Source organism: Suricata suricatta, chromosome 17 (assembly GCF_006229205.1).
Source record: "Suricata suricatta isolate VVHF042 chromosome 17, meerkat_22Aug2017_6uvM2_HiC, whole genome shotgun sequence".
Lineage (NCBI taxonomy): Eukaryota > Metazoa > Chordata > Mammalia > Carnivora > Herpestidae > Suricata > Suricata suricatta.
In genome coordinates, this window is record NC_043716.1 from 36457559 (window position 1) to 36469016 (window position 11458).

At 53.6% G+C, this 11458-nt stretch overlaps 1 protein-coding gene and 2 non-coding genes across 6 annotated transcripts; all 3 read right to left on the bottom strand.

The window, feature by feature from the left end:
• Window positions 1-573: 573 nt before the first annotated feature.
• ARL5C (ADP ribosylation factor like GTPase 5C) lies at window positions 574-11451 on the bottom strand. 4 transcript variants are annotated; one of them, XM_029927554.1, is made up of 8 exons: window positions 11154-11451; window positions 7898-10468; window positions 7228-7288; window positions 6004-6151; window positions 5189-5272; window positions 4584-4735; window positions 1723-1795; window positions 574-928 (listed from the first exon to the last, which is right to left on the bottom strand). In XM_029927554.1, the coding sequence occupies exons 2-8, from the start codon at window positions 7941-7943 to the stop codon at window positions 863-865; spliced, it is 630 nt and encodes a 209-aa protein (XP_029783414.1). In that variant the 5' UTR covers window positions 7944-10468; window positions 11154-11451; the 3' UTR covers window positions 574-862. The 4 variants fall into 4 exon arrangements, 3 of the variants coding, with proteins under 3 accessions (XP_029783414.1, XP_029783416.1, XP_029783415.1); XR_003904451.1 differs by lacking the exon at window positions 574-928 and adding an exon at window positions 2384-2497 and having other exon boundaries at window positions 1721-1795; XM_029927556.1 differs by lacking the exons at window positions 574-928; window positions 1723-1795 and adding an exon at window positions 1877-2497.
• TRNAC-GCA lies at window positions 1050-1121 on the bottom strand. The gene has a single exon. It is a non-coding gene; the product is annotated as a tRNA-Cys (tRNA).
• Window positions 1834-1905, bottom strand: TRNAC-GCA. Its single transcript has one exon. It is a non-coding gene; the product is annotated as a tRNA-Cys (tRNA).
• Window positions 11452-11458: the final 7 nt, after the last annotated feature.

The following is an 11458-nucleotide window of genomic DNA, read 5'->3' on the forward strand; positions in this document are numbered from 1 at the left end:
CACCATTTTTTTTTCTTCCAGGACAGAATAAAAATACCTGCAATTTAGGAGATTTAATAGACGGCGGGGAATCAGGTCAGGACACCGAGGTGTCTCTTCCCTCCCCTGACCTACTTTGTGCGATACCAAGGAGCTGGAGCACTGGGGGGTGGGAGAGTGAGAGGTATGGGGCTTCTGGTTCCTCCTGGGGCCTAGGGACTGGCAATGGCCGACCTGTAGGATAAGGACGCTGAGTGCCCATGGGGGAATTCCCCAGAAGAGGGATATGCGTGGGGACAGGAGAAGGAACAGCGTGGGCTGGAAAGGGGGGGAGGGGGGTTTCCCTGCCTCTGAGGCCAAACAAAGGACCTGAGAAGGAAATGAGAACTGAAGATCCCCTAATCTCTCAGAATCCCAGTTCCTCCTTCCTCTGGATTCAGGGTCCCAGAAACAACCTCCTCCAGCCCTGAACTCTTTAATCCCTTACAATGGGAAAAGGCAAGGCCTGTCTATAAGTTCTTCTCGTTGTCTAATTCAAATCCCAATTTTGCCTACTCTCAAATGGGAATAGGCCTCCGCCTCCAGCTGCGGCTTCTTGCTGCCCTCTAGTGGCCATATGGCGAGCCACGGTCTGTCTTACAAGGTTTCTTTTAAGGGCTCAGGCGGAAAACAGCAGTTTGGGAATAATTAGACGCGAGTGACCTAAAAAAAATTTAACGTAAGCCCCAGGATCTTGAGTGTACATCAGAATCACCTGGAGGGCTTAAAATACAAATTTCTGGACGCCACCCCCAAGTTTCTAATTCAATCGTTCTCGGAAGAAGCCGAGAATCTGCATTTCCAACACGCTCCCAGGTGGTGGTGCTGGTCCGGGTACCACATTTTAAGAACCATAGCTTGAGAATTCCCGTTTCTTGTGCTCTCTCGTCTTTCTTGCACCTATTGTCGCCTGCCCAAAAGAGGAATGACAAACGAAATGTCTACATAAAATTGTAGAAGTAGCAAAAAAAGCTTTTAAATAAACGCGCACGTGGACACAAGGACCGTGTGGCCCAGGAAAACGGCTAGCAAGGGGGCACCCGGATTTGAACCGGGGACCTCTTGATCTGCAGTCAAATGCTCTACCACTGAGCTATACCCCCTCTGCTGACGTGCTCGTGCGGTAGTCCCTTAGTTCTACTTCTGCGCAGGCGCTTTGATGACTACGAGAAAAAGTGAGTTCCAAAAAATTGTGAAGGATATCGATTTCAAAAGATTACTCTCATGGACACGGAACTTGTTCACCGAAACTCTGAGCTAAGGATTTCTACTGATAGTGTAAGAAACATGCAGTTTGGGAATGTGGGAAGAGAAATCCCTCAAGATCATTCGAGAGCCCTCTATTCGAGGACGTTCTCTTGTGCCGGGTTCCCCGTTTCCTGCCCTGCTTGAGTTCCTTTATTGCTTCTTGGAGACCCTCTTTCCGTCCTGCGCGCTCAGGCGCGCTTCTCTGGGTCTTCCTTTTCCTAGTCCAAGCCTGGCCCTTTGATACTCGGCCTTCTTCCCTGGGAAGAGCCTTCGGGTCACTGGCCAGGCAGACCTGGGGGTACCCCCGCGTCAGCCGTAGCACTACCCAAGGGGGCCCGTCTGTACTGTCCCCCTGGGGTTAACCCGGAGCTCCTTGCCCTCGCACTGCATCCCACTAGTCGGCACTCGCGAGCTGAGTGCGTGAATCCGCGGGGCCGGGACTCTATTCTCGCTTACCGGCAAAAGGAGGTACAGTAGGGCCCTGGGTTGGGTCCCCTCTGCCGCGCTAGGCCATTTTGAGAGGTGGAAACTGTAAGACAAAGAAAACACGAAAAGTCTGGCACAGAGAGGGGGCACCCGGATTTGAACCGGGGACCTCTTGATCTGCAGTCAAATGCTCTACCACTGAGCTATACCCCCAACGCATACGTTACTCTTTATTAAAATAAATTTCTGTAGTATAAGGAAATATTAAATTAGCTTTTATCTGAAAGCTGCCCCAGAACGATCTAATGAAAAGAACAAAGAATCTGAATGGGGATGGCTAGGATTGCTGAGTTCTTTCCTCAGGAAAACTACAGCGTTAAGGAATCCTGGGCTCTCTGTAACCGTATCCAGACTGTCCCCAAGATGTCCACTGCCTGACTTGGGAAGGAGAGAGACCCACGGACCCCAGGACCATCCCAGGTCTTATGGGGCAGGAGCACTGTTCCTTGTATACAAACGCTCAGCCTGGGTTTCCATCCTGTCCCCACTCTTCCTAGACAGGACTCCTGGGCTTTTCTAATCCTTAAGGGCCTCTACTCCCCTCCTCCATGAGTCAGCATCAAGTCACTCCCACCCCTAGACCCAGGGACAGGGGAAAGCTCCCAGTCCTGGCAAGCCACGTGTCAGTTACCTGGCAGAGGACAGTGGAGCCCAGGACCAAAGAGTCAGCCAGTCCTCTGGACAGATGGATCTTAAGGCACCACCCCCTCCATTTCCAAGGAAGACTTCCCCCTACCTGATAGCCCTGTACAAAAACCAAAAGCCAGTTTGAAACACAGGTAGGAGGAGCAGGCAGAAATAACAGGTGAGCAGCTTTTGCTGGTATTTATTACACTTTTATAAAAATTCTAAAGCAATGTGGGAAAAAATCATTACAAAAGACCATCAAGATGGGCACCCTGTAGGAAACGGGGAAGTTTGGGAAGAGCGGGATTCACATTGGAAGGGCTGGGAATGGCCCTTCATTGGCTGAACGCTCAAAAGCTGTGGTCAGAGCCAGTATCTGCGGAAACAGAGAGGACTGGGAGGAGTGGAACTCCCCGCCATGCAAGGGACTGCCCCAGTCTGGGGTGTCCAGCCCTCCTCCCTCACCCTTCCTACCAGTTTTTGGCTTTGCCCTCCTTCCCCCAAGCCCACACCTTCAATCTCCTTTGCTCAAAGATGGCAGAGGGAGAGCTGGGGTAGGAGCCAGGGGGCAGGGGATGCAGATCTAGGAAATAAAGAGCAATTCCAGGGGTCTCTTACTCCACCCCCCATTTCTGTCTTCAAAGAGGTTGTAGGCGGAGGGAACTGGGCTCCACATCCTAATCCCTCAACATGTCCAACAGCTTGCCTGGTGTGTCCAAGGACACCTACTTCCACGGGGTGAAGGGCAGCCTTTCTGCTGTCCTGTCTGCACAATCCAGGACATGCAGGCCAGCTCACAGGGTTGGGGGGACTGTACAGTCTCACGTCACCGTCCATAGCTGACCCAGCTCCCATCAGAGAATCGTAGAAAAGTAATAGTCACTTGGGTTTTCCACCCTCATAATCCAAGCAAAACCCCAGATATCTGGATGGCCGCTGCCTGGGACATCAGTTGGCAGTGGTCTGAGACTGCATCCACTGGAGCCCCGCGGGCAGCCTGCCAGGAGGAGGGAACGGGGCAAGGATCAGCATATCCCGCAAGGATGACGGCCTCCAAGGCCCCAGCCCCTACCCAGAGCTGACTGAGGGGACAACCAAAGTCACATCCAATCTCTCAATCAACGAGTACATCCGGTACTGTGCTAGGGTTTAAGGTTCCTGGTGAAAAAACAGACGTGCCCTGTGGGGTCTACAGTCTAGCAGAGGAGATGTGGGGTGGGGGAGAAGGGTGGCCAGGACGCTATCGGAAATGTGTAGTTCCTTGGGCTGACCTGCCTCAAGTCTCCAGGCACCTGGGTCCCCAGCCTGCTGTGATCTCACTTGAGAGAGAAAAGAATTTTCCAAGCTTGACCCCGAGGCCCTTTCTATGTGACCGTGACCTAGCTCCTTCACAGCCTTCACGAATTTACCCAGCAGCTACTTTCCCAGTGGCCTCTCCCTGGCACCTTATCTAAAATGGCAACCTTTGCCCATATCCTTTCAATCTCCTTGGCCTACTTGATCTTTTCCAAGCACTTATCACTTTCTAACTCACTATATATTTTTCTTATTGTTATTGTGTCTTGTCTGCCCCCTCCCGCTGGAAAGTAACCTCCATGAGGGTTTGTTTGCTGCTCTTTCTCTGGTGCCTAAAAAAGTGCCTGGCACAAACTCGGTGCTCAATAAACGTTGAATGACTGATGCCACTTACTCTCAACATAAACTCACTGAAGGAGAAGGTATAACCAACCACCCTCCTCTTTACGGTAAGAAAACGCCAGGTCAAAAAGACTCAGCAACTTCAGCCTAGAAGTCTTGCCCCCAGGTCTTCCCATGGCTGTGGCTGTCTCCTCCCCATTCGGGTCGCAACCCAAAGGTCATGTCCCAGTAGAGTGTCCCTGACCACCAGAGCTGAATCAGACCCAACCCGGACCCATCTATCACTGTTAATCCAATTTCACTTTATTCAAAGCACCTCTCTGTACCTAAAATATTTGTGCTTCAGTGGAGTGTAGCCTCTCTTTCAGAATAAGCCCAGGAGCCGGTGCTCTACCCTGCTCACTGCTTACCCACAGCCTCTCAGCTGTGGTGGGTGCTTGACTGACTTGGCCTAGGAGCTAAGCGTGAGCCAGACCCTGACAGGAGAGAAGCAGGAGAAGGTTCTGATGGTCAGCTGTCCGTTGGTTGAGCTGGGCCCTGGAGGCACGCGTGGGGCAGCCACTAACCCTTCTCCAGTGAGGGCACAGCAGCCTTGTATGTGCCACTGGTGGTCTTTGATGGCACTGAGAGTGAGGAATTGAGAGATCTCCACGGTGGTCATGGAGTCCTTCATATCCTGCTTGTTGGCAAAGATGAGGACGGAAGCATCTCGCAGAGCCTGTGGACAGAGGAGCCCCGCCCCCGTCAGGCCGCAGGAGAGGCAATGCCCACGGGGGACAGGGATAGGGCAGCCACATCCCGTGGAAGCAGCCACATCCACTGACACCGACAGCTCCTGGAATGCCTCCCAAGCGGCTCATAGGATCCTTGTAACAATCCCACGAGGCAGTAATTTGGTGATCCTCCCCATTTCATACTTGGGAAAACTGAGGATAAGAGAAATAAAGTGACCTGTCGGGAGATGGGGGGTCCCACAGTGAATGAGAAGTGGGGTCAGGACCTGAATCAGCAACTCTGGCTTCTGTGACCAGTCATGCTGAGGGCATTAGTGCTCTTCAAGCTGCCGGGGCAGAGGGTCTCAGAGACCAGGGGATCAGGAACGAAGCTCAGAGAGGGTAAGTGAGTAGGCTGAAGTCACACAGCTAGGCTCTCCCAACCTCAGGGGCCTTACCTCATGGGCCAGCATTCTGTACAGCTCCTCCCGCGTGGTCAGCAGCCGATCCCGGTCCGTGCTGTCAATCACAAGGATGATGAACTGGCCGGCAGAGGGGAACTGTGAGTGGTGGGCTTCCCCTCTCTTGAACGTGTCTCCTGCCCACTTTGCTTCCGGACTGGCCTCAGCACCACCCTGATGTAAGCCCCACAGAGACTTGGTCTGTTCTCAAGCTCTCTCTGCCCTGGTTCCATTTTAATTCCCTTTTCCATCCAGGCAGTGGGGGATCTGGCACGACCTCTGTGTGCCAGGGGCTGTGCTAAGCTCTGGGCATTCACGACTCCAGGTAGGTCCCCCATGCAATTGGAAGTATTATGACCCCCATTTACAAATAAGGAGACACACTCGGCAGGATGACAGCTCTTGCTCTGCGACACACAGAGGGTAAGTGGCAGTGCTGGCGCCTGCAGTCTGTCTCTGTCTTGCCTCACTCTAGGAAGGAACCCACCAAATTCTACTGCAGCCAGAGGGAGAAAGTAAGGCCCCTGGAGACCAAGGGCCCACCCCATGCAGTGCATCACAGAGAAAGCTGCCAGCAAGCAGACAGAGCTGCCAAGAAGTATTCAAAAATGTTAACAGAACACTGTGCTGCGTTAAGGACTTGAAACATATGCATTAATTGTGTTATTATTTAAATTTCACAATTTGGGGGAAGTCATTATTAGAGTCTCCACCTCACAGAGTGGGGAAGCAAGGCTCAGAGAGGCTAAGTGACTGGCTCACATCACACAGCTGCCTTGAAGGCCCCTTCTGGCCCCAACACTTCTCCTCACCTCAGTGTTGGAGTAGTACGCGTTCCAGGCAGAGCGCAGCGCCTCCTGTCCCCCTATGTCCCACATGAGGAAGTGTGTCTTTTGCAGAACAATCTCTTCCACGTTGCTACCGATGGTGGGAGCTGTGTGGACCACCTCGTTCATCAGGCTGGGGAGGGAGGAGAAGACACCAAGAGCTCAGCCCATTCTCTTCCCTCTGCTCCCAAGTCAGGCTGAAATAAGCTCAGAACAACTCAGCCCGGGTTGACCAAGCCTCTGGACGCAGGGGGCGCAGGCAGGAGTAAGACCAAGTCTTGTCCTGGTGCAGACCCGAGAGACGGGGAGTCTAATTAGAGCTGTATCCCCAAACTTTAACATGCGGTTGAATCGCCTGGGAGTCTTGTTAATATGCAGATTCTAATCCAAGGAGTCTAGGCAGGGGCCCAGTTGCATTTCTCACAAGCTCCCAGTTGGTCTGTTGGTCTGTGGACCACCTTTTGAGTAGCAAGGGATTGGGAAAAGGAGACAGATACAAGTGAAGGCCATCAGAGAGGTGCTTTCACATAGAAAACACGGTTTTATATGTAGGGAGTGAAAAGCTTACTTTTCACTGTATGCGCGAGTAGTGTTTGACTTTCTCTTTTCTTCTGGTTTCAAATAACCATTTACATACACGACTTTTTCAGGGGAGAATCTTCCTAAGTAAATATTCTGGAGGCTCCAAAGGGGAAAGATGCCCTCCGGAGAGTGCATGTTGGAAAAAGCTCCGATGGATGATCACTCAGCACTCGCATCCGCCTCGGCTGGATCGCGAGCTACGGAGCTCGGACTCCAAACCGGCCCTCCCCTTTGTGAAAAAGGGACAAAGTTAAGAGGCAAAGGTGAGGTGCGGGAGTCAGAAAGGAGGGGCCGCCGCTAGGGGGAGCGAAGAGCAGGGAGGCGGGAAGAGAAGTCCGCTTCTGACAGCTTCAGGGCTGCAACCGGGTCTGGTAGGTTCAGGTGGGTATATGGCGGGGCGCGCCAGGGTTGCCTATACCCGGCAGGATTCGAATCCCAGGCGAGGGGCCACAGATCTGAAGGGTCACTGTACCAGGAAAGTCCCACAAGCATCCCCCCTCACCATTCCTCCTGGCTACTGGAAAAAAACCGGGAACCCAGGGAAGGGCTCCGGTGATTGGTCCAGATGTCTGTCAGTCTGGTGGGAAGACCCAATCCCCCACCTCCTTCCATCCGATGGTTACTTACAGCTGGTAGAGAATGGTGGTCTTTCCCGCATTGTCCAGTCCCACGATGATAACCTTGTGCTCTGGAGTCATCCAGGGGGAAGGGCAGGGTCAGGACCAAACTCAATAACCAAGAGACTGTGTGCCCCAGCGGGCTTCCGCAGACGGAGACGAGTGTTTCCAGCCGGCCGGGAGACCTCTGGCCGCGGTACCACTTCTGCTCCCCTCCATCTCTCACCCACACAAAACCAACTGGACAGGTTTGCTTCGCACCCAGCCCCGGACGCCCGCGCCACTCCCACACCGTGGAGATGAGAGCTGGGCGCCACCTCCTTCGCCCCGTATTTCCAGAAAAGCGGTTGTCCGAAAGGTCAGCGGCACCCTGGGCTTGCAAGAGAAGGGGTCTGGGGAAAGAGCCGAGCGCGAAGCCACAATCGCAGGAGACCGGCGGCGGCTTTTAGCCAGGAGGAAGGAGGCTTGCCCAACCCTGCGACCCGGAGTGCACCGGAGCGCGCGACCCTCTAAGAGCAGGCGGGGAGGGGCCAGGCGAGACCGCGGAGCCTGCAAGAAGTACCACGCAGGACCTCGGAGCCCGAGGTCCCCAGGCGCATCCGCCCCGACCCCAGCTCAGGGGGAGCCCCAGGTGGAAGCCGGATCAAAGCGGTCGCTTGAATGCACTGTGCGCCCTTTACCCTGGTTCCCGAAGATGCTCATCAGCTTGCCGATCAGTAGTCCCATAGCGGTCCGAGGCCGGAGGCGGGCCAAGACTCAGCGACCATAGGGGACCCGGGTCGAGCCAGGATGCTTGCAGCCCCGCCCCCCGGGGGGGTGGCAAGTTTTGCCTATGAGGTCAGGAAGTCCCACAAGTCACCTACGGGGCCTGGGAATCCCCTGGGACGCTGGCCCCCCGGCTATGGATATCATGATGCTGATGAACAAGCTACCTGTCTAGAGCCCTGGAGGTCAAGGAAAATGAGGTCCAGACTCCACCTCCTCTCCTTGGCCCTGAGAAAACTCCAGAGGTTCTCTGGGTGAACTGCACCCCCACTGCATATCAAGGATGCTCACCACAGTGACCCACTACCAGCCCCCAGCTCTCCCTTCTCCAAGTGTCATGTCTGGGGCACTAGACTGAGGCACAACCCTACTTCGTGGCCCTGCCAGCTATGTGAAACAGAGGGCTCACTGATCCTCTCTGAGCTGGGAGAATATTCCAGCTCTCAACAGATCTCTAGTGGTTTCACTAGTGTGGGTCTTGTGGTTCCTTTAGGGAAGGGCAGGGTCTCCCAAGTCCCTTGGTGATAGGCAACTTGTAGAAATAAATCAGTACTGCTTCTATGATTCATTGGCAAACCAACTGCTCAGGCACAGCTCCCAGATCCGGGAGGGGGGGGGTGGACATCTGAAGATAGAGATGGAGCATAAAGAGAGATCTCACAACTAGAGGCCATATAAAGGGGCACCAGATTCTAAGAGCCAGCAGAAGAGACCCCAGGCCAAGGGAGATCCAGGCTGGAGAAGGATGAGGAAGGAAGAGACTTGTGTTGTTATGAATGTCCTTCTTTGCTTAAACTGGGAAAAACCAGAAAACAAAAGGAGAGGTGAAGAAGGCAAACTAACCTTGGCAGAGGGGGCAGTTAGTTGAGGCTCCTTCTGCCCCACGGCCACTGCCCTACAGCCCATCAGTGCTCGCCTTCACTAGGGGAGCAACCTCTAACTTGTCTCCCCGCCTCTGCCTCCCTCTGCCTCAGCACAGCCCTCTTCAGCTTCATAAAACACAGCCCAGATGATGCCCTATTGCCCACTGGCTTCAGCTCAGTCTCCTCACCTGACATCCAAGAGCCTCTGTGGACAGCCCTTGCCTGCCTTTGCAGCTGATGTCCCACGTCCTGCATCTCGCTGCCAGCATATGCCCAGCCCCTCCCAACTCAGCTTTTGCTTCGTTGTTTCCTCTGCCTGAATGCTTTCACCCTCCTAGAAAGATGGACTCCTAAAATTTATTAGCTGCCTTCCATAAAATAGCCGCCTACTTCCCAAGCCCTGGCCTGGTTCTCCAGACAAACGGGGCTTCTCTTCAGCCTGAGATTGTAGACTGGCCTGTTTTTGTGCCGATCAACTGTGAGACCTAGAGGGTGGGGTTCATGTCTTGTCTGCCTGTGTTCTCCTCCCCAATCCCAGCCTGGTCTCATGCCTGGCACACAGTTAAAAGCGTGTTGCTATTGAAGTTCAGTGAGTTATGCTATAGTTTGAGAGATGGTGTTTTGGATATTTAAAAAGAGGTGTGAGCACAAGTTGAAGAGGAATGAGGAAGGCTGGAAGTTCATGGAGAGAAGAGGGAAGACAGCTGGCTAAATAAGGAATTTTCATCCCACCCCGCCTTGGTGCCTGGAGTTAGAAGGAAGGAGAATTGACTACCAGAGCCCATTTCAGCCCCAGGAACGGAGCGCCGAGTGTGATGGCGGGGGCGGAGTGGGTAGTGAGGGGGGGGGGGACACAGAAGGGTGCTGGGGGAAGCAGCAATATTTTAAGTCCTTTTACCATCTGTTTCCGGCGGGGGAGGGGGAAAGAACCTCTCAGTGCATCCTGCTCCTCGCCCCCCCCCCACTACCACCACCAAATTGCAGAATTGAAAGTGACGTTCTGCTAACTGGAACACATTCAGTAAACAGACAAGGGCTGCTTCTGCTGTGAGCCTAGGGCCTTGGCCTTAGGGGGCATTCATTCATTCACTTACTTGACAAATACGAGTCAGGAGTTAGGACACATGCCAGACCCAGTCTGGCTCTTTTGGAGCTCACGGTCTAGTGGGAGAGAGAAATATACACACCAAGGAACAAAAACAAAACGAAGCCCTCAGAGACAGGAGGTAGGAAGGCCTGACTTAGAAAGGAGTCATGACTCACTTTTCTGAGGATGTGATTATTAGAGCTAAGACAAGATTTTCCTCTAGGGTACCGGCTGGAACACCCCTTGCTCCAGGGCCATGGAGGTCCCAGCTCAGCTCCCTTGATTTTTGGGAAGGTGGAAACCTGCAGCCACACCCAGGACTCAGTGTGGACAGAAGCTACTGGTCAATGAAGGAGATGAAGGGTCCCAGGCAGGAGGGGTCCCCAGCACCTCAATTCTCCACTCCCTGAGGTGGCCATGGTGGTAGCACCAGGCTCTCTCGACCTCACCCCAGCTGACTTCATGGTTGTTGAAATCCACACATGCTGACAGCCACCACCGTGCTGAATGTACATCGGTTGAGGGCTTGTGGTAACCTAAAGACAAGAATCTCTCTTTCTTCATCTCTCACTATCTCCAAGCCACCTAGAAATGCCCCCGCCTGCAAGTTCCGGGCAAAGGCAATTTTAGGCAGCAGGCACATGAAGAGAAAATAAACATACTCAGACACCTGCTTCCTCCTCCCCTTGCAGAAGCTGGGGCAGAGGGATGAGCACTCACTTGGGGCTCACAGGCACCACAGAACTTGAACCCCAAAGATCTGACTTCAAGTGCCTGCTGTGTACCTGTACAGCTATGGACACGCTGCTGAGCCCCAGTGAGCTTTATTTGCAAACTGAAGTTAATCATCCCTGCCCTTGATTCCAAATATCAGCCTCCACCCCTAGATGGAGCTCTCTGCAGTTCCCCAATTCTCCAGACCAAGGACTCAGCTGTTTTTGGCTCTTCCCCTCTTGGGTGTCCTCCAGCAGGCACCATAAACCCACCTGGTCCAAAGCTAGACATCATTTCCACCTCTAACCCTGTTCTTCCCCCTGCTTCCTCTATGTCTGGGAAGATCGTCACCCAGAGTCACCCCCCTGATGCCTCCTCCAGCCCCCCCCCCGCCCCTGCCACCTCTAATTGCCCTCTGAGAGTTCTCGATTCTAACTGCTAGATGGAGCCTCCTTTCCCAGTCCACTGTTGGGGCTTAATGCAACCCGCCCCCTCCCCATTTCTTACCTGGAGTGTTGCAGCTGTTTCCAGGGCAGGCCCTCCAACCTATGCTCCAAACTGCAACCAAGGCAACTTTGCCATTGCTACCTACAACCCTTCACTTTCTGCACACCAACTTCAGGACAAAGCCTAAACTCCTCAACGTGACTCAAGGCCTCCCGGGACCTGGTTCTGCCGACCCCTCTCTGACCACCACCTTGAGAGCACACTTTGCCTGCAAAGCACCAAGAACATGCCATGCATGTCACTTCCTCTGTCTTGAACAATCCCCCGGGGTTAACTCCTCACCAGCCTTCTAGGCTCCCTCCAGC

Coding starts and splice junctions, on each gene's coding strand:
- ARL5C (XM_029927554.1), bottom strand. CDS start 7,943: ATGGGACTACTGATCGGCAAGCTGATGAGCATCTTCGGGAACCAGG. Junction 7,289..7,897: donor GAGCATCTTCGGGAACCAGG/GTAAAGGGCGCA, acceptor GGATGACTCCAG/AGCACAAGGTTATCATCGTG. Junction 1,796..4,583: donor TGTGCCCTCACTGGAGAAGG/GTTAGTGGCTGC, acceptor TTTGTCTTACAG/TTTCCACCTCTCAAAATGGC.